Source organism: Aspergillus heteromorphus (assembly GCF_003184545.1).
Source record: "Aspergillus heteromorphus CBS 117.55 chromosome Unknown BO70scaffold_13, whole genome shotgun sequence".
NCBI lineage: Eukaryota > Fungi > Ascomycota > Eurotiomycetes > Eurotiales > Aspergillaceae > Aspergillus > Aspergillus heteromorphus.
In genome coordinates, this window is record NW_020290418.1 from 597382 (window position 1) to 617479 (window position 20098).

At 56.2% G+C, this 20098-nt stretch overlaps 4 protein-coding genes across 4 annotated transcripts; 3 read left to right on the forward strand and 1 right to left on the reverse strand.

Annotated features, from left to right (window-relative positions):
* The first annotated feature begins 153 nt into the window (after window positions 1-153).
* Window positions 154-1357, forward strand: BO70DRAFT_362392 (HAD family hydrolase). The gene is made up of 4 exons (XM_025543284.1): window positions 154-264; window positions 327-348; window positions 414-523; window positions 634-1357. Exons 1-4 carry the CDS (start codon window positions 168-170, stop codon window positions 1113-1115), a joined length of 711 nt encoding a protein of 236 aa, XP_025399230.1. The 5' UTR covers window positions 154-167; the 3' UTR covers window positions 1116-1357.
* Window positions 1358-9470: 8113 nt separating this feature from the next.
* On the forward strand, window positions 9471-11931 carry BO70DRAFT_43437 (homeobox domain-containing protein). Its single transcript, XM_025548441.1, has 2 exons — window positions 9471-9961; window positions 10017-11931. The coding sequence occupies exons 1-2, from the start codon at window positions 9632-9634 to the stop codon at window positions 11766-11768; spliced, it is 2082 nt and encodes a 693-aa protein (XP_025399231.1). The 5' UTR covers window positions 9471-9631; the 3' UTR covers window positions 11769-11931.
* A 347-nt stretch (window positions 11932-12278) lies between these two features.
* On the forward strand, window positions 12279-14240 carry BO70DRAFT_362399 (histidine phosphatase family protein). The gene is made up of 3 exons (XM_025543285.1): window positions 12279-12439; window positions 12534-12806; window positions 13202-14240. The coding sequence occupies exons 1-3, from the start codon at window positions 12311-12313 to the stop codon at window positions 13991-13993; spliced, it is 1194 nt and encodes a 397-aa protein (XP_025399232.1). The 5' UTR covers window positions 12279-12310; the 3' UTR covers window positions 13994-14240.
* Window positions 14241-15131: 891 nt separating this feature from the next.
* Window positions 15132-17765, reverse strand: BO70DRAFT_337151 (putative nuclear localization protein; the record flags this gene model as incomplete). Its single annotated transcript, XM_025541139.1, has 3 exons — window positions 17636-17765; window positions 17239-17370; window positions 15132-17050 (listed from the first exon to the last, which is right to left on the reverse strand). Exons 1-3 carry the CDS (start codon window positions 17736-17738, stop codon window positions 15132-15134), a joined length of 2154 nt encoding a protein of 717 aa, XP_025399233.1. The 5' UTR covers window positions 17739-17765.
* Between the last annotated feature and the right edge of the window lie 2333 nt (window positions 17766-20098).

A 20098-nucleotide genomic window follows, 5' to 3' on the forward strand; every position in this document is an offset into this window, starting at 1 on the left:
CCCTCTTTCCAGTCGTTCCTTTGCTGACTTGTTGCGCTGACTGTGTCCGCTTCTCTTCATCACTTCTCAACCCTCTGAGACGGTTGATTTGGACTTGTGCATTTCCCCTCTTTTTGCCCTGAACTTCTTGTCCTACAGTACTACACACATACACCCGCCCCGCTATCATGTCTCCTTCCGGCTCCTTCTCTGCCCCGCCGCAAGTCCTCATCTTCGACGGACTACTCTCCGACTTTGACGGCACCATCGTCGACTCGACCGATGGTAAGTGCATCCCGCATCTTGCCTTCGCCTGCTACAGCCGTTCACTGACGCCTGATGCCCAGCTATCGTGAAACACTGGCACAAGTTCGTCCCCACCTCCCACCACCGTGTAACGCAGCACCGACCTCAGTCCTAATTATGAATCGCAGGATCGGAGCGGAGTTGGGCGTCGATCCCAAGACCATCTTAGCCACCTCTCACGGCCGACGCAGCATTGACACGATCCAGCTGTACGACCCGAAGAAGGCCAATTGGGAATGTAAGTCTCTCTCTCCACAGACACACACAGAGACACACACAGACATGCAGTTCGATTCCGAAACTTGAAGAAACACAGACTGACGACAGATTGTTTTCCCAACTTTACAGATGTCAGCTACGTCGAGGGACGAATCCCCAAGGACTACGGCTCGGACGCCGTGGAGATTCCGGGGGCCCGGTATCTCATGACAGCGTTGGACGACGCCGGAGCTCGCTGGGGCGTGGTCACGTCTGGGACGCGCGCGCTGGTCGACGGCTGGCTGGGCGTGATGAATCTCGCGCATCCCAAGGTCTTGGTCGTGGCGGAGGATGTCGAGCAGGGCAAGCCCGACCCCGGCTGCTACCTGCTGGGTCGGACGCGTCTGGGTCTGGAACATTCCTCGGCTCTGGTAGTCCTGGAGGATGCTCCGTCCGGGATCAGGGCGGGCAAGGCCGCCGGGTTCAAGGTCATCGCGCTCACCACGACCCACTCCCTCGCTCAGCTACAGGAAGCTGGCGCCGACTGGATTGTCGAGGACCTGCGCAGCATCGGTATCAAGGGCGTAGTGGATGGCCAGATCCAGCTGGAAATCCGGAACGCCTTCCAATAAAGGGATTGGAAGGGGTGTGGGGGGGTCGCATTTCACTTCTAGAAACGAACCTGATGAAAGTTTGGAAGACATTCAATAGATCGCAGGCAGTTCTTTGTTGATTTTCTTTTTACATTTTTCTTTTCTTTTTTCTTTTCTTTTCTAACTTTTCGCCTTTCACCCTTACCTCCTACCCCATTGTCATTTTCCTTCTATTCCATTCTAACCTAGATCCCTTATCATGGCAGGTCACAGCATCGGATCAAGGCTAAGTTTGGCCAGGACAGGAGAGGACAGTTTAGGTTTAGGTTGGTTGGTTGGTTGGTTGCTTGATTGATATACCGATTTACCTACTTTCGAAGTTAGACAGATAGCCGTCCCTTTCACTAACCTACTTACTTAGAGTTTTGACCTACCAGGCAGAACATGCCTCAAACCAATTGTACATACATACATACTACAGACAGATACCCACCTACCTACCAGATAGAATCCGATCCCATACCCATCCCATACCATCACATCACGTCACATACCACAAATTACCTACTGAGTAGGTACTTCGTACTAGATACACTACCCACACCACACCACACCACACCACGCCACGCCACGCCACGCCACTCCTCCACTCCACTCCAACCATCCCATTCCAACATGACAGACATGACATGTCATCCGCACCCACCCACTCACTGAACCGCAGCTCGCAACCGTCTGCAACGACCTTCCTTGCATAGAACTACTGTACCCGTAGTACTGTAGTATCTGTCCGTCCGTTCGCCTGCCCCCGCCGCCATCCAGTGAATGAGCAGCAGTGGTCCACCCACTCACTCTTTAGCCCCGCCCACTCGCTACTCGAATCGCATTCATTCCGCAGGAAAAAAACAAACACTGGTGATGGTGATGGTGATCTGATCGATCGGGTAACGGCGACGAAGCGTGGGTCTCAGGGTTTGGGAAATCGTCATCGTTGTGTGTGGATTGGGGAGAAGGGTTCCTGGGGGCTAGCTGGCTGGCTGACTGGCTGGCTGGCTGACTGGCTGGCTGGCTGGCTGGCTGCTTGGATGGATGGATGGATGATCGGTGACTGACTGACTAACTGACTGACTGTTTGGCTGTTTGTTTGGTTGTTTTTGCCTACGGGTTATTGTGGGGGTAGTGGGTGGGTGGGTAGATAGATAGGTAGGTAGGTAGGTAAGGCTTTGCGAGGCTCTTGACTTGGTTAGTATTGACGGAGTACGCCGTGTATGCCTACTTAGGTATGTGGTAAGAGGATTGCTTGATTGCTTGGTTACTGATTGGGTGAAGACGTGTTTTGTCTATATGATGGCTTATGGTGGGTGTAGGTATATCTGTAGCTACCTGGGGATCTATGGAGATGTGTTTGCTGGTCCATCGACTTACCATCACCGTTGATGAAGCTACGAGAGGGCTAGGCCAACTGACTGACTGATCACTACCAGATATTAGGCCAGTCAGTCAGCCCGCACACCGGACTCCGAATCCTCAACCCGGTTAAAGAGCGTCGTATGTACATGGTCGTGACGACGCGTTACAAGATCGAGCAGAGAGCCATGTCCATCTGAGGTCTGGACTGGGTATGCCGTATGCCGCATGCCGTACGGAGTACCAAGCAAGCACCGACGGAGAGTACCGTAGGTCTACCTACAGACCTGTATGCTAGCGGTGAAGCAAACGCAACATGCGACGGAATACCTACCTTCTGAAAGCACGACGGAAGTAGCAGCAGTAGCAGCAGGAGCAGAAGCAGAAGCAGAAGCAGAAGCAGCAGCAGTCCAATGGAGAATACCGGTCCCATCTGCACCAAGATCCCGGTCGTCACAGCTGGAAATGCAGCAAAAGGGCCCGAGAATAGGTCCAGCCAAGCCCGTAGGGAACAATCGCACAGCGTACACCGGCAGGCCCGGAGACCGCTCTCTCGCCCTGTCGTGATAGATCTCAGCCAGCGAGGCCTTTTCGGAACCCCGACGCGCAATATATCAGAAGATTAAGTTAAACGGCCGCTGTTGAGGTCATTCGGCGTGCGCTCACCGACAACTCGGTCGCGCAGATTCTCGTTCCCAACCGATTGGGAGAGATGGAAGGAGGTCTTTCTCCGATCATGTTTTTTCTTGTCCCAGGAATGAATGGGAGGGACCCGTTGGTAGCTGGTGAGAGTGGTCATGGAGTTATTGCATAGTGGCTGCTGCAGCGTTTTACGGCTCTGGCCACTACGTACCTATGTATGTACCTCAGTGGACGAAACACACGTCGGGGTTGCTCGACGCGACGCGACGCGACGCGACGAGACGAGACGAAACAAACGGATTGTGCCAGAGGAACGAACCGTCCGCCGGCCGCCGTTCGGAGCACACGAGCGAGCCGAGTTGCAGAAGCTCCTGCGCTGATTCCAGGGGGAGGGAAGAGAAAAAGAAAACCCACAATAGTGGCGGGAATCCTTTGCACATCATAGACCCAAGAGAATCGCCTCGTTGAGAGAAGGGGGCGATCGGGTTCTGGAAAAGAGACGTGTCGACTGGACGACCAAGGCGAACCTCGATCGGCGGGATCCCTGCTGCGTTGGAGTTGGAGATCGAGTCGAGCTCGTCCGTGGCTCATCTCGCCTCCAAACTGCGTCTGACGCCCTATGCAAGGGATGAAGCAGCCGTCCCCAGCCGTGAATGGTGGGCTTGATTCTCTTCTCTGCTCTTCGGTTCGTTTCTTTTACCCTTAAGATTGGAGGGCTGATGCCCCCGGAAGCTTATGGGGTATTACGCTGTATCAATAGTCAATCAGACCCAAACGATGTGACGATCAAACGATTGGGGGACTGGCCATGGCCAGGAAACATGGCCAATGCGAAGGAAGCACTCGTCACTGCAGCACCGATTGCTTCAGGCAGCAATGATGTGATCTCTTGTACAGCAACAGAGACCGTCACACACCGGCCGCCCTGATTCGAGCTGGAGCCCAGAACATGGCAAAGGACAGGACTTGTCAGGGAAGTAACCGCCCTGAGCGTTAAGCACCGTCGCACAGTCACGGAGTAAGAAAGGCTGGGTTAGAATAGGATAGGGAGGCAGATCCTCAGAGAGCCTATCAGTCGGGGCCACTGTTGCGGAATGACAAATCCCACGAAGCAACCTGGGATCCAGCCATAGAGGAAGCATCCTGTGATCGAGTGTGCAGCGGTACCTTTACTGTACTCCGGTCCTGTCCACGACCGCCCACGCCTGAGGCATTTACTAGTCAGTGGAGACGGGTGGCTGATGCAGTGGATAGGGCGCACTGCCACACGCAACCTTGCGTGTGGCGTTGCGTGTCACAGCTGAATGTGGCCGTAGCCTCGCACGGCCGGAGTAAGTGGTGACGAGACGGACGGAGTAAAAAGCCATGCCAATCTTGCCAAGGTTAGTCCACGGCTGCATCGCAAGCTCGAGCCCAGTTGCTGCATGGAAAGGGTGATGGCCTTCGCATCTCCCCATGGGCCATGGGTGATGGACGCACTGAACCTCCCGGCGGGATGTGACAACCGGAGGGTTGATGGCCGCGGAATGACCAGACCCAGGGGGATGGACGGATGGAGTTGAACGGGATGTAAGTCGGTACTAGGCAGTAGGTAGTAGGTTACGGGCAGTAGAGGGAGGATCCCCCAGTGCCAAGTCAACCTTATACCAAGACAGGGATCCCATGCCTCTGGGGATCGTCCATCGTCAGTGAGGCTTTCAGGGGGGCCACTGGCCTCCTCGTCATGGCGCACACTCCATCCGCTTGCCTAGGTATCACAGACAATCACATCCATGCACCGAGGATCATCGGGGATTTTTCTTCTTGCTTTTTCTGCTCTTTTGTTTTTTTTCTTTTCGTCCCCTTTCCCTTTGGCCCTCTTTCCCAGGGTCCAATATTTGGGATCCCTTCTCTCAGGCGAAAACGGCTTCTACGAGATCCAATCAGCCGGCTGGGAGAGATTCGTGCGGTGCAGGCAGTGAGTTCTCTCTAGGGCCCAGGAACGACTCATGTAGATACTGTATGGTGTGTACGTGCCGCCTGTTGGCCCCCCAAGCCCTTTAGTACAAAAATGTCCAATTTGCATAGGTGGGATCCATGATGAGACGCCAGTGTTGGTTGGCCTGAGCCAACCTGAGGGGTTGTCAGGTTGCTCGACAGGAACCCATCAGTTGCAAGCCATCCATGTCAACAGAGCCGTGGCAAGGTGTTCCCAGTCTTCCGTACTTTAAGCTGTTTTAAGGTGCTGCACGCATGTACACGTGAACCAAACCCGGTCCGTTTTCGTGTCTGGTTGGATAGTCATCCCGGTTACCCTGGCAGGTCTCCAAGGGCCAGCCGGGCGAAGGCCATTCATTGATGGAGTGTCCCGTACAGACAGTCGAGTATTACTCCGTCACGGCGTCAACGGAGGAGTCTGTGTACCGCATAGTACTTCAGCATTACTGCCCGCAACTCCGTCCGACATACCTCCATATTTTGGCCCCCTTTCCGGTTCCACTTAGTCCTATCTAGATAACCATGTTTCCCCACGGCACGTAGTCAGGCGGTAAATCCTTTTCGGGGCTTGGAGGATGACTGCGTCAGACTTGCCCCAGACACCGCTACCAACGTCCTCATCCGATTGCTAGACTGGCAGACACGCCGGTCGCGAGAGCATAGGAATTAGACTCGCAGAGGGACCAGAACAGCACCCATGTATGCGTGCATGCATATGTATATCGGCTAACAGTTCTCGTTGCCCGTCGAGACCTGTGGGAGGCGCATATGATAGCGTCCGAGCCGACCCCCTAACAGGCAGTAATGACCCCGGTCCTCTCCTGCTGCATGGGCGCAGGGTGGGATCGCTACTGCGTCATCTCGTGACTTGGCGCGAGCGCTTGTGACTGCATCATGATTAGCGCCGATTATGGAGTGGTTTGACAGAAGCCAGAGACCAGCAGGGACGAATGGTGGGTTCCCAGGCGTGTAGGGCGCCATCGGTGGGGTGGTTTCGAAGGTGTTCTCATCATGGGATCCCGAGAGCATTGGAAGAAAAAGGAAAGATAGGAAATGTTCGACAATCGACAGATCCTGGGGCGGATCGACGAGGATCTGTCGACTATTGATTTTGGTGGGCCTTGGCTGACCTGCTGCCACGCTTTTGCAGCCATTGCGGGCAAGTCCCCATTCTCTCACCCTCTCTTTTTCTCTCTCTGAAATCCATTATGAGTAATATTTTGTTTCTTTGATTCTGCCGGTTCTCATTGTCGCTTGTTGTGCTCCGAATCCGATTGGAAATGGCGGATCCGAGAGCGACCAGCGCATTGCGGGAAAAGGAATGACAGGCATCCATACCTAGAGATCCGTGCCAATTGAGTTACCGGTACGTCCAGTCGCCCACCCGGGAATTAAAGGCTATCCAAGCCATCAGCCCAGCGCAGGCGGTACGTTTTGCATTTAGGATGCTGGCGCATGGGTGACTCGTCTCGGCTGACCGGAGGTGATTCCCCGCTTCACCTCTCTTTGTCTCGCATGCTCTGAGCACCGGGCAGCAAAGTACGGACCGATTGTGATCGGATGGCGCTACTCGCAAGGTCCTAGAAGGGCTTGGACCGGATCACGTCATAAACGAGGCCCAGTGGAGATGGTTATCAGACGAACTCCCCCGGCAGATCACGAGGGATGGGGATGGGGAGCCGAAGCACAGAAGAGTCGTTGGAAGCATCGGATAGGGGAGTGGTGTGAGTGGTGACTGTGAGTGGTGGGTGACTGGCTATCAATCGGAAGCTGGGGATCTTCGGACCGCTAGCACTAACCAGATGCAGGATATGTACGGTGAATCTTATCCGTTGCCCAACTTTACTGTGTACGGAGTACTTACTTGTGTACTTGTGTAAGTACTCCGTGAGTCCGCAGATGCACAGTAGTAAATGGCTTGGCCCAGTAAGATGTGGCCTGGGGCTCCCTCCGGTCTAGTGCCGACCGTCAAGTTTCAACTATCACCCTCACACACGCCAGACTGAGACATGAGTCCAGCGATCCATCCATCCATCCACCCATCAGTGTGAGCTTCGACCCCACCCACCCCAGGATGATGGCGCTTGCTTTTGCTCTGCGAGGCAAGACGTGAGGTTATTGCAGAACTTACTCCGGACGCGTGGGCGACTGGGAGTTGGGCCAACTCGCGACTATTGCGGACGGCGCGCCTTGGGCCTGGCTCGGGGCCATCGCCTGCTCGGATCCTCCCAGGCGGACCCCCCCCCCTGGTAAGAGCTAAAATCGGCTCGATGTTCGTGACGCTAATGCAGGAACTGACGAAAGCCCGTCGGGTTAGGACCAGGGACCGGGCCCCCAGTCAGCCAACCATCCCGGGTCTCCTTGGGAATCATGGTTCATGGAAACTCTGCGAGACTGTCAAGGCAGCTGGCACTCGAGCTTAATTGCTCCAAGCTGTCATGCCATGGATGATGGCTAGCATCCAGCCCTGGGAGTCGGGGAGATACGACCGTGATTGCGATTCCTTGGTGCGGGAAGGAGAAGGGCTACCCGGATCTACCAATGGTAGTCCTGCATCGACAGTGCAGTGCAGTAGGGCCGGTACTTCAGGGTGTAACCACTTTAACTTGGTGCAACTACGACTGACTGCCGAGCATGATTACGGAGCCAGCACATGGGTTGTAGAATGCGAGTAGAAGGTGGAAGGGGAGATCAAAAGAAAATGGGAGGACGATTCAACGAACTTTTTTTTTGGATCTGAAGATAACAGGAAAAAGCAACTGGCTTCCTGGAGGCACAGGATGCATTGCGGACCCGTCGTACGTACGATCGTATGGAGTACATACTACAGACATGCCTGAGAGGAAATGCGGCCAGGCAGTTCAGGCAGTCCAGGCAGTCACCGCCACGGCACCACGGATTCAGGAGCGCATCGTACGGAGTAGACACCTACTAGGTATCTAGGTACCTACCTAGGTACACTGCCTAGGTACGGTGCACGTACTCAGGCCGATACCATCTGGAGGTATACAACACCGTTCGTATACCCCCCCACCCCTCTCTCTGCCCCCTCCCCCTTCCTACTCTTACATCCGGTCTAAGGGTATACTCTGTCACAGAATTCCAGTTTGGAGTTATTTTAAGTCCTGCCCCCAAGTTAGTACGTCGAAGACGGAGTAGTACGTAGCCAGGGTACGAGCCCAGGCCGCCACCCCCTAGAACCGCTCGGGCGGAAGCACCAGAAAACCCACTCGGTCGGCCAATATTTTTGGTGGTCGGTGCCTTGGTGTTCGATACGGTACCTGGTAAGTGTTTGGTTCCCCGAGCGGACCTAGTACCGAACGGGTAGGGGAGGGAGCGAGGTGGCTACTGGATCGAGTAATATGTTTCCCCCGCGAGTCTGGTAGCTACGAAGTAAATCATTTCACCATTTCACAGAGGGCAGCTGGAGCAAAAGTCCAGACGAAACAATGACACCATGGGGCCATACCAGGCTTCCAGTAGCCAATCCCACCGATCGCTGTTGCCTCTAGACGAAACCCCGAAGCGCCGACTCGGAACTGGCCCAACCTGACGGTACGGCGGCGTACTATCTAGTACGGCCCTGATACCAAACCGCCCAGGCTGAATCCTCCTCCAGTCAGTTCCGGTCGGCGATCACCAATCAGCGGCGCGCCCTCCACACCTTCTTGCCCGGCTGCCGCCGCCAATCTCTCCCCATCCGCCAGCAGCCAATCCGGACCCGCTGCAGCCCCCGAAATCCAGTCCCTCAACTCTCACACTGGCTGGCTGTCCGCCAGTCACGGACTGTCAATCCGGCTGGGTCTCTCTCTTTTTCTTTTTTTTTTGTTTTTCCCTTTTCCCTTTTGCCCTTTTCCCTCTTCTTCTCAGTCCGTCAGTCAGTCACTCACTCACATTCGCTGTCTCTCTTTCAACTCACACTCACTCACTCAGTCACTCCCTCAGTCACCCTCATACAGGGCCACCCTCTTTCGTTCACCTCCTACTCTCCTTTTCCTTTTTCGTCCGCTCTGGCGATTTTCCCTTTTTTTTCCCTTTTCCCTTCTTGCTTTTTCCCCGTCAGATTTAGTCCTTCCCTTCTTTTTCCTTTTCTGTGTTGTCCTATTAGTCCTCGTCCTCGGACATATACCTTCCTTGATCCTGCCCTTCTCCCCCTCCTCACCCTCTCGCTGGCTACTCTTACTATCTGATTTCCCTTTTCTCTGATATTTTATTTTCGATCAATCCGGTCTGCTGCAAGTTCGATACAACCACCAGCGCTGCTGCAGTCCAGTCATTCACTACCGCCACCTAATCCGCTCCTTCTCCTGTCTTAAGTTCTTATCTGCCCGCCTCCCCCCTCCTCCTGGCCTTTTCAATACAACGGTCTTTCCCTTCGTGATCCAATCGTCGGTCAATGGTCTAGCGCTGCTCTCATCCCAGTTGCAGCTTGTTGGCCGCAGCTTGTCGAATCCCCTCGCACACCCGCCTTCCCCTCCCCTCCCCTCCTCACCTCACCGACGGTTGCTGTCCCCCTTTCTCCATACACCATGAATTACATCCACCACCCATACGCCTTCCCCGGGCATACGGCCGTCCCCATGGAACAACAGGTGGCCTTCGATCCGACAATGGCGCACCCGGCGATGATGCATCCCATGGATGGCTACCTCTACCCGCACCCGCCCTTCGACATGGTTGACTTCTACCACCAACCCATCATGGACTACGAAGAGTACGCAGAGAACCTGTCTCGCCCGAGGTTGACGAAAGAACAAGTGGAGACCCTGGAGGCCCAGTTCCAGGCGCACCCCAAGCCCAGCAGCAACGTCAAGCGCCAATTGGCTGCTCAGACCAATCTCAGTCTGCCACGGGTTGCTGTGAGTGATACCTGCCATCCGCATGCCGCGCGCGGTCCACTAATTGTTTCTGCAGAACTGGTTCCAGAACCGACGAGCAAAGGCCAAGCAACAGAAGAGGCAAGAGGAGTTCGAGAGGATGCAGAAGGCCAAGGCGGAGGCCGAAGAAGCCGCCCGCGGCAAGTCGGAGACGTCAGAAAGCTCAGAAACGAAGCCGGACACACAAGAGTGCAAGGGCGAGACCGAGAAAGATACCCCCAAACAGTCAGTAGAGAGCACCGGAGAGCGGACAAAAACCCCGGCTCCGTCGTCCTCCAAATCCAAACACCAGAAGACAAGAAGTGAGTCGGCGCGGGAGGCTACCTTTGCGTCTCTACAAAGAGCACTGAACGCTGCCGTCGCTGCCCGGGACCGTTACGGTCAAGATGATGAACATAGCCAACCCCCCAGTGCGGATGGATCGGTATCTCCGGCCACGACGTTCTCTGGAAACAACCGGTGCGGCAGCCATGAGGGTAGCAGGCACGGGCAGAGCGATATCTCTTCCTTTTCCCAGAATGCTATCTCGTGGACCACGTCCCAAAGTCAGGATCCTCTTGGCTATGTGACGTCGGGAGAACCGATGACCATACCTGAGTTGGACGGCACGCACGAGAACGACGACTCTCTGCACAGCGTGCAGTTCCACGCGCAGAATGAAGATTGGGCAAGCCACATGTCGACCAAGTCCCTCTCGGGATACCGATCTACTAGTGATGCGGAGGCTCCCTACAATACCGTGCAATATCCCCTGCACCCGGAGATGACATTGTCCCGGCGAGGCTCCTCTGACGACCTTGCTGATACACTAGAAGGTATTGGGATCAACACCCCCCACATGTCCCACCTGGTGCATGGCGACCGCTCCTCTTGGAAAGAGGCTGGCAAGGAACTTGACCTTGCGGCCCGGAGAAAGCGCCCGAGGCCTGCTGCCATCGGCACCTCGAGATCATCTTCCATGCTTGCCTCTACCATGTCGCCCACGACAAGACTTCCGGGCTACGGTGGCAGCCATGGTGTGAGGCAATCGAAGTCCGCGCAAGGACTCAACTCCCGGTACGCGGGCGTGCGGAAGGCCTCTGCCGCTCAGCGGTCACCTCTCAACCTGTCCACATTCGCTGAAGCCGGAGCTCTGGGCACCAAGGCTGACATGTCATCCATGCTCCAGCCGGCTCCTACAGCCGGGGGGTTGGCGCCACCAACGCCGTTGACCCCGGAGGATTTGCACCACCTGCTCCCGACCACACCCAGTGACGGTGGGTACTGCCTGTCGGCGCAACCGTCCAGCCAATTGTTTCCCACCACACAACCGATGCAGATCAACATCGCATCCCCGCCAGCTACCCCCTTGGCAGTAGATGTGCTCTCCTCTTACCCCTACCAGGGCCTCCCCCCGATGTCTGCGCCGGCTCACTACACGTCGTTTGCCGACTACACCTCATGCGAGGGTCCGCTGACGGGCCGGAGCTGGACCGACGCCACGTCAATGCCGTCCCCGGAGGCATCTTTCCAGAGCCCGTGCCACATGCCGCAGCAGGACCTATCTGGGCTGTCGTATGAGCAGGCTGTGGACCACATGCCCGTGACGGGGTCTCCGTCTCTCGTGTACACGACGAGTGACGTTGACATGCCGACGGCGGCGTACTGTGACGATTCCAAGCAGACGGAATTCCACATCTACGAGTTCCCGGAGCAGCAGGAGGCGCACCGGTTTGTCGCCCAGCAGCTCCCGTCGCAGAAGCCCAAAGCGTACACCTTCACCAACAACCAAACACCGAACGACTTTTAAACAGGCCTGTTTGTGCGGGCAACATTCTTTTCGCCAGTCAAATGTTTGTCGGTGGGACTTGTAATATAACCACCCCATCTTAATACCTTGTGAACCTTTTTGTGGCATCATCTGCGTTGCTTCGTGGGACTCCGATATATATCCCCAGGTCTTGTTGTTTCATGCATTCGTGTCGGTGTCTCTCATTTTGGCGTCTGCCTGGTATTCGAACGGATCAATACTTTGGATCTTGCATGGGCTTTTGGAAGCGGCTGTTTTTGGAGGCTTTTTGGATACGTATATCTACCTACTTACTGTAATACATATAATATGGGGCGGAGCGATGTTAGAACATTGCCGTCTCTTGTTTATACGATCTGTACTCGGGATTCTGTAGTTGAGAGTTGAGACATAACACTTTGTAAGAGATAAGGCAGGGATGCCGCACGTGCAGCGGTGGTAGGCTCCGCCTGCCTGCCTGCCTGCCTGGCCGGCCATGTCTGTTATTGCCTATATAACGTGGCTGGACGGCAGTGATCGCCAGCTGGAAGCCAGCACTCACCATGAAGCTCTCGCGTGCCGCTCTGGCGCTAGGGCTTGCAGCCACCGCGCCGGCCTACATCCAGTACACCACGGTGCCCGGATATTTCCTGCAGGACGAGGGGTCGACCGATCCGTCCACCTTCGACTTTGTATGTGCCAGCGGCCAGCTGTATCAGCCCGAACTCTTCCCAGCCCACCCACTGACTGAATCCGTACCATCCACTAACCAATACAACCAACCAGATAACCACCAACTTCGGACTCATCAACCGGACATACCCGGCTGATGCTGCCGACGCAGATACCCAACTGGGCCAAGGCCAGGGCCAGCAACAGGACCAGCGGCAGCAGCCTCTTCCTGGTGCCCTGACCCAATGGGAGCGTTTCCATCGCCAAGTTCTGGCTCTGAATCAGGATTCTCCGAGTACTGTCGAGTTCAAGGTGCTTTTTCTGGGTCGGCACGGTGAGGGTTGGCATAATGTTGCCGAGGATAATTATGGCACCCCGGCGTGGAACGTGAGTCCGCCCTTTCGCTCTTCCAACCCCCCCTTTCCTTGCGGCCCCTCCGCTCCTCCCCTCCCCTCCCTTCCTACCCCCTCTGTCAACCCCCGCCGCACCTCTACCCCCTCCACTCTTGCCCACCTCAGCCATCCCCCGCCCCTACTCCTCTTCCTCCCCCTCCCCCACCCGATCTATCACTTCCATCTTCTTTCCCTTCCCCTGCCCCTTCCGTTCCTCTACCACCCCCCCTCTACCATCCCCCTCTACCATCTCCCTCTATCATTCTTCTCTCCCCTCCCCCACTTGTCTACCCCATCTTTTCTCCACCTTCGCCTAGCATACCCCTCCCCCATCTCCACCCCCCCCTTCCTGCCCTTCCACCAAAACCATCACTAACAAAAAGCCCCCAGTGTTTCTACTCCCTCCTCCCAACCTACACCGACCCCGCCCTCACCCCCTTAGGGACCACCCAAGCCCTGACCGTCCACAACCTCTGGCAACGCCTCCTGACGACGCAACGCATCCCCCCCATAACAACCCACTACGCCAGCCCCCTCCTGCGGGCCCTCCAAACCGCAAACCTCACCTTCAGCAATCTGCTCCACCCACATCTCTACCCCCGTTCAAGCCCCATCCCATTCCGCCCGCTAATCAGCGACCTCTTCCGGGAAGGTGTGAGTTTGCATACCTGCGACCATCGAAGCAGTCGAGCGCAAATCGAGGATCTATTTCCCGGGTGGAGGTTCGAGAGCGGGTTCGAGGATGTGGACGGGTACTGGGATGGGGAGTGGGGGGAGACGAGGCCTGCGGAGGATGCGAGGAGTAGACGGGGACTGGATTTGATTTTTACTCATTCGTCTTCGTCTTCGTCTTCTTCTTCTTCTTCATCTAACTCCGATCTTCACTCCGATGAAGACAGAGGTGATGGTGATGGTGATGATGATGTCTTCGTGTCAGTGACCAGCCACTCCGGCGAAATCGCATCCATCCTGCGTGTCATCGGACACCGGGAGTTCGGGCTGAAGACGGGCGCCGCGATTCCGGTGTTGGTTCGGGCGGAGACAAAGCCAGCGCCAGAGTCGACCTCGACGGTGGTTTCGTGGACGAGGAGTGCGCACTGTACAGCGCCGCCGGTGACCTCGCTGGTTGGCGGTGGGTGTGTGTGTACGTCTGAGCCAGGGGCGGTGGTAACGCCGTTGTGATGGATGGGGTTGTATCCTTTGTCTCTCTGGGTATTGTTATCAGTCAGTCAGTGCCTGTCTTGTGGATGTTGTAATTAGCCAGGGTATCGTTCATGATCATGATATCTGGGTGTTATTGTTAGTCTGTCAGGATGTGACTACCTAAGGTAGGAGGTATTGGGCATTAGGGTATTGAGTGTTGTTATAGAAGGGGGTATGCTGTATGCTGCATGCTGAGGATAGTGTAGGTTTTCATAATGACGCCCATCCATCGGTCTCCTCAATACTCTCAAGTGAGGCTATAGTCTGACTGGCTAGAGACGGGGGTGAAAGCTGAAAGCTGATATTTCTGACGTAAATATGCTTCGCATCATGCATCGTGAATAACAGACACTTATTTAGTATGTACACAGGAGTACTGGACGTATACTCTGCATTGCTGAGTGTGTCGACTACTGAGTGCGTTCACTAGAGTGCCCACTACCTACTGTGTCCAGTTATATGCCGAAAATGCTACCGAGTAAATAGGGGATTGATCAAATTAGGACCCCCAATGTGTAACCGTTCATCTGCATATCATAAAAAACCAGAGTATCAGACAGGAACAGTGATTCGAGTGCAAGCCAGGAGTAATAGTGATGACCCAAATAAATTAACAGGGTAGATAGATAGAGAGTAGGGTGTGTGCAAATACCAATGCTCAAGTGCTTAAAAATAGACACGGAAGAATTGAGATGTAAACAAGGCTGACGCCACCACTAACAAAAAAAATAGACAACATTCACCGCCATCCTATCTGACCGTCCCTCTATCATGGACATATGAAAATGCACAATTTCAAGTCATAACTGCAGATTCCGGGGGAAACGATTGGATCAAATAGACAAGGTCAACTTCAGAACAAGACATACATAACTGACTGGGTATAGCAGAGGGTATAAGAAAACGCGTGCAGGTTATCATTAGCCATCATCCTTCGGCAAGGATAATATACAGCATCGATGAAAGGGATATGACGGGTTAAATAACAGGGAGATCCAGGAAGGTAAAGACGGGAGACCATGCACGGTGCGTCTTTCATACATCACCGCCGCGACTCCTTTCCTATGAACGCCAATTTTGGACAACGCCGGTTATCATGTTTGGTCTCGTCACTTCGTCAATAACCCGACCACCCCAGCGGGGTTCCAGACTGGGGAGGCTGCGGATGCCCGGGTTGCATTGGCCCCGCAGGTGGCCAGCCCTGCATGGCACCCCCTGCGCTCATGCCCATGGCCATCCCTGCCTGCTGGGGCGTCCCGGCCATGAACTGCTGCCCGCCCGGACCCTGAGTCGAAGGGTACATACCCCTCGCTGGGGGCACGGCGGGGTAAGGAGCATTCGTGGCTCCGGGGTAGCCCATGGATGCCATGGGCTGCTGCTGAGGAGCCTGCTGAGGATGCATCGGGTACGACTGCGGCATCGGAGGCGCTGACGGCCGAGGCTGATTCCGAGGGGACTGGGACGCATGCTGCTGCGGAAGGTTGTGCGCGAGCGGAGAGGGCGATTGTTGCGTATGTAACTGCGGGGCAAACTGCGGCATGGCGACCCCCTGCGGCCCAGCAGACAGCGGTGAGGGCTGCGGCTGAGGTGGTGGCTGACCCCACATCTGTTGCGCTTGAGATGGATATCCATAGGGGCCTGGCTGCTGAGGTGCTCCGGCAGCCAAGGCTGGATTGGGCCGCTGTTGCATCATATCCGGACGCACCGGGGGCACGCCCCGAACGGGGGACTGTGCGATAGGCGGCTGCTGGTGCGCGGCGGGCGGCTGGAAACCCGACTGACCAGGTATCATCGGTGCCTGATGAGGAATCATTGGCTGCTGTGACTGTGCCGGATTCATCGCCCCGGAGGAAGCCATGTGCGGGGAATGCAAGGGCTGCGACACGGACGGCGTCGAGTCGAGCTGGCCAGGCTGTGACTGCGCTGCCGAGACTGGGATCTCCCGTTGTTTCGTATAGAAATCCTCCAAACCCTTCTGGCGATAACTCCGCTGTGACGTAAGGATCTTGTTGAAGTCGGCGGTATGTGAGGCCTGGTTGAGGATGTCCGCTGCAGAGCTGGACTGCGACCGATCCTGGTACGGCTGGCCTGTTAATTCTTGCCGAGCGCGAGGCATGCTGTTGTACTCTCGGAGGCGGGGATCGTCCGAGGTGGTGGCCATGTGGATCATAGGAAGGGGTGGCGCGAGCGACACGGACGACGGTGCACCCAACGGCAGGCTATTTGGAACAGCTTCCAGGGCATTGCTATAGATGACATCGCCATGAGCCAGCGCTGGCAGGAGACTGGCCGTGCCCGCCGCTTCTGCCGCCGCCGCATCCCGGGCCTTAGAGCCGCCGGGTCGCTTCTCGCCAGCCAGGTCATCCTCGGTGAAGCCCTGCTTCCGTGCCTTGCTCTCCCAGTAATCGTCGCGCACGCGTCGCCCGTTCACAATTACCCGGCTGCCAAACTGGCGGAACATCGACTTGGCGGTTACGATCGCAATCTGACGGGAGCGATAGGAGTACGGGAGGATATCCTGCTGGATCAGGTCGTCCTTCTCGATCTGAGTAGCGATTATCTTGTGCAACGAGCGGTTCTTGTTGAACAGCAGATACGAGTCCCGATAGCCGAGCACCCGCGCACATTCAGTCGCGAGCATGAACAGCTTAGTTCCCCGGAGAGGAACACGGAACGTGCGGCACTTATACTCGCGCCCCCCTTGAGGGTAACCCATGGCGTCGACCTTCTTTTCGCCGCCTTCGTCGAACTCCTTCGGGATATATTCGTCGCCCTCATCGTTCAGTTGATCCGTGGTGTGATCCCGAACAGTGGGCAGGGCCTTGACGAGAGTAGACTTGGTAGGCGTGGTTTTATCGGGCGGGGAGACCTGCGGAGGCGACACGTTGACTGTTGTTTGCGGCGGAAGAGGCTGGGTTTGCAGACGGGGTGTCTGGAGGTGGATGCTAGAGGGGGTCTGATCGCCGGTGCCCGTTGTCGAGGGTCGCGGCGTCTTTGGTGGACGGCCGCGTTTCCGACGGCCTTGTTCATCTGCTGCTCGCATAGAAAAGCACGTCAGCTTTATCACCTCAACGAAAAGTAACAAACACGCGTCAGGACTAAGAAAGACATGAGGCGCAAGGAATAAAGACAATGGAAAACATGGTGCGTGACGCGCAGACCAAGAATCTCCCAAGCGCCCGGAATTCCACAGAGCGAATCCAAGGACACCGACGCACACATACCGTCGTCATGGTCTCCATCCGCGCGTACATTCCCGCGCTGGTCTGGGGTGCGACTTCGCTTCACCCCCCGAGGAGCTATACTCGTGGGGGTTGCAATCCCACCATAAGGAGGGGTGGGGAGGATAGCGGCGACTAATAGAAGGCCGTCAGTTTGGAGGTTGTCGCGATCGACAAGTAGAGGGGGATAGAAAATCGTTGACCTCCATGAGCGGGACAGACACGCCTTATCGCCGCGCGCCCCACGATGATTGGTAGAACAATGACTCGGACAACAAGTAACAAGGAACAAATATAGCAACAAGGGGGAGGGGTGGTGGGCAGAAGGGAGGAGACACAAGCAGCGGAGTGAGCGGTGACGCAAACGCGACGGAGCGATAAACAGAGATAGTTCACATACCATTGTTCAGGGCGGCGGGATTGATCGTCCCCGACCCATCGACCAGCTCCCCTCCAATGCCATTCATCGGAGCGGGAACGGAGGACTGGGAAGTGCTATACATGGCGGGCCCAGGGAGGACGAGGAAAGGGGGGGGGGAGGGAGGGAGGGAGGACGGCGTCGCAAGGCCGCGGGCGCGTCAGAGAAACGCGAAGGGTGTCAGGACGGACACCAAAACGGGGGGAGGATGGCGACCCGGTTGGCTACTGCGGCGAGACAGAGGGCGAAGATGCAAGTGATCCTCGGACAGTTGAACGCGGACGGACCACGGCTCGCATGCAGTGGGAGTGTTGGACTGGTGGTGGCAGGAAGCGGATCAGCGGAAAGGTTTGAGCAAATCGCGGCGTTGCAGACTGGGGTGTGGTGATGGTAGGTTGGGACGAGGTCCGGTCACGAAGGCGGTGAGCCGGGGACCAGGGACCAGTAGCCAGCAAGAGAGCCAACACCAGCACAGCACCGATCACCGATCACCGATCACCGAACACCGAACACGAAACACAGGAAGGAACACAGAAAACGGTGGAGCAGGGAGGGGTGGCTAGAGCTAGATGCAACACCGCCACATGGGGCTGTTGCAGCGGCCAGCGATCGATCCCTTTTCCCAAGGTTCCCTGCCTGCAGAAGCAGAGTCGCCCACTGACAGTCCAGGCAGCGCCGGTAATGCCGGGGGACAGGGAGAGGCAGTGGATGGATGATTCACAGCGTGCCGCTGATGGAACCGATCAGTGGGGACGGGTTGACGGGGGGGAGAAGGGGGGGGGTTAGGTTATGTGTGACCGACCGTCTGTGTGTCTGTGTGCACGTATGTGTTATGTGTGTGTGTGGTGTGTGTGCAAGGCCAGGTCGAGGGATTATTGGGCTAGGGTCGCGGGTCGGTGGAAAGACCAGGAGGGAGGACAAGCAGCGGGGTGGGGACGAAGGTTGGAGACAGGACTGGAAGGGAATGGGAAGGGGAGGGGTGGGCGCACCAGGAAATGGAAACCAGGAGAGGGATGGAGTCTGGAGAGTCAGTGATGATGAAAGGGAAAATGGAAAGAAGGATTTAGTTCGAGAAGGGGGGGAGGGGGGGGGTCTGGGTGGGTGTGGGAACTTGGGAAGGGGAGGTACAGTGAATGAGACTGCGAGGGAGTCGGTTCGATTGAGGCGAAGAGGGGGGGAGGGAGGCCGGGCGATAGGATCACAGCGCAGGGAGGGGAAGACGGGAGGCGGCGCCACACGCACGCTGATTGGCTGTGCCCCGGCCGGTCACGATTGAACCCAGGACTCCAGGTGCAGAGACGAGGGGTCGTGAAGAGTACTACTAGGAGTAGTACCAGATGGGTAACCCAAAATCCCCCGAAAATAAATAAAGAAGGAAAGCAACCATGCACACAATGCGCGTCAAAGCGAGTTTACGTTGCGACCCGAAAAAACCTTCAGGAATCGCCGGCACAAGCGATTAACAGAAAGTAAAAAACGGCACGCTTCTGACGCGCCTCTTCAGGCGGACCGGGTTCTACTCCCAGGCCGGCTTCCAAGCTCACTCTCATTAGCCGATCACAGATGCTATTCGAGATGCAGCCGGCATGTGGATGGCCGGGTAGCGCGGACGCACGTACGGAGGACTAAGCAACCTAGTCGCAAGATGGCACAGGCAACTCGGTGCTGGACCCCTGCAACGTCTGGGCAATGAATGGCCCTGGCCCCGATCCTGCAAAAAAAAAGTGTGGCAGTTGCAGCGGCCTGGTTTGCAAGTGAGGAATAGGACCCCAGACACGCGGAAAATACTAGCCAGGGAAACGAATCGGAGGCGGCGATGCTCGATTGACCACCCAACTGGATGAACGGGCGACCGATATTGATGTTCCCGCAGATGATAACAGCAGCGGTCCTGCTGTGGCAGATCGCGATAGATTGCGCGGATAATCCTGGGATGGTGGAATTCCGGCCCGGGTGTCTCCAATGGAACCTCCAGGTTAGATTGCTCTTCCTCCAATGAATGGGGAGTGGATCCCGAAGCGACGACGACGACGGTCTGTCTGAGATGAAGAGGTATCTCGTCAAGATACGGGATATTTAGGCAGATGGATGAATCCTGATGGAATATCTGACCTGACGGTCTGTAGCAGTCTGACTCTCGTAGTTGTACTGGGCAGGAGACCAGAACCACAGCGGGGCAATCCCTGGATTGGAAGCCGGAGGGAGCCGCTGCTGGGGCCGAAAGCGATACGGGGCCTCGGCGCGAATGTTCCGCTGTCCGAACCTTCGTCTCGCTGACTTTGACTCTAACTCTCACTCTCAGACCTTCTCACTGCTGCTGGAGCTATGGTGGTTTTGTGCACGGAGCCAGCAGGTCAACACGAGGGACGATAGGTGGACGGGTGGAAGGCAGGCGTGGGCGTGGCTGTCACGGCAGGCACTGGATTGGACGGGCAGTGGGCGAGC

Excerpts from the sequence above, each read along its gene's own strand:
- BO70DRAFT_362392 (XM_025543284.1), top strand. The coding sequence starts at position 168 with ATGTCTCCTTCCGGCTCCTTCTCTGCCCCGCCGCAAGTCCTCATCTTC. Across the intron at positions 349-413 it reads ATCGTGAAACACTGGCACAA|GATCGGAGCGGAGTTGGGCG; the intron begins GTTCGTCCCCAC and ends TATGAATCGCAG. Across the intron at positions 524-633 it reads GAAGAAGGCCAATTGGGAAT|ATGTCAGCTACGTCGAGGGA; the intron begins GTAAGTCTCTCT and ends CCAACTTTACAG.
- BO70DRAFT_43437 (XM_025548441.1), top strand. The coding sequence starts at position 9,632 with ATGAATTACATCCACCACCCATACGCCTTCCCCGGGCATACGGCCGTC. Across the intron at positions 9,962-10,016 it reads TCAGTCTGCCACGGGTTGCT|AACTGGTTCCAGAACCGACG; the intron begins GTGAGTGATACC and ends TTGTTTCTGCAG.
- BO70DRAFT_362399 (XM_025543285.1), top strand. The coding sequence starts at position 12,311 with ATGAAGCTCTCGCGTGCCGCTCTGGCGCTAGGGCTTGCAGCCACCGCG. Across the intron at positions 12,440-12,533 it reads ATCCGTCCACCTTCGACTTT|ATAACCACCAACTTCGGACT; the intron begins GTATGTGCCAGC and ends ACAACCAACCAG. Across the intron at positions 12,807-13,201 it reads ATGGCACCCCGGCGTGGAAC|TGTTTCTACTCCCTCCTCCC; the intron begins GTGAGTCCGCCC and ends AAAAGCCCCCAG.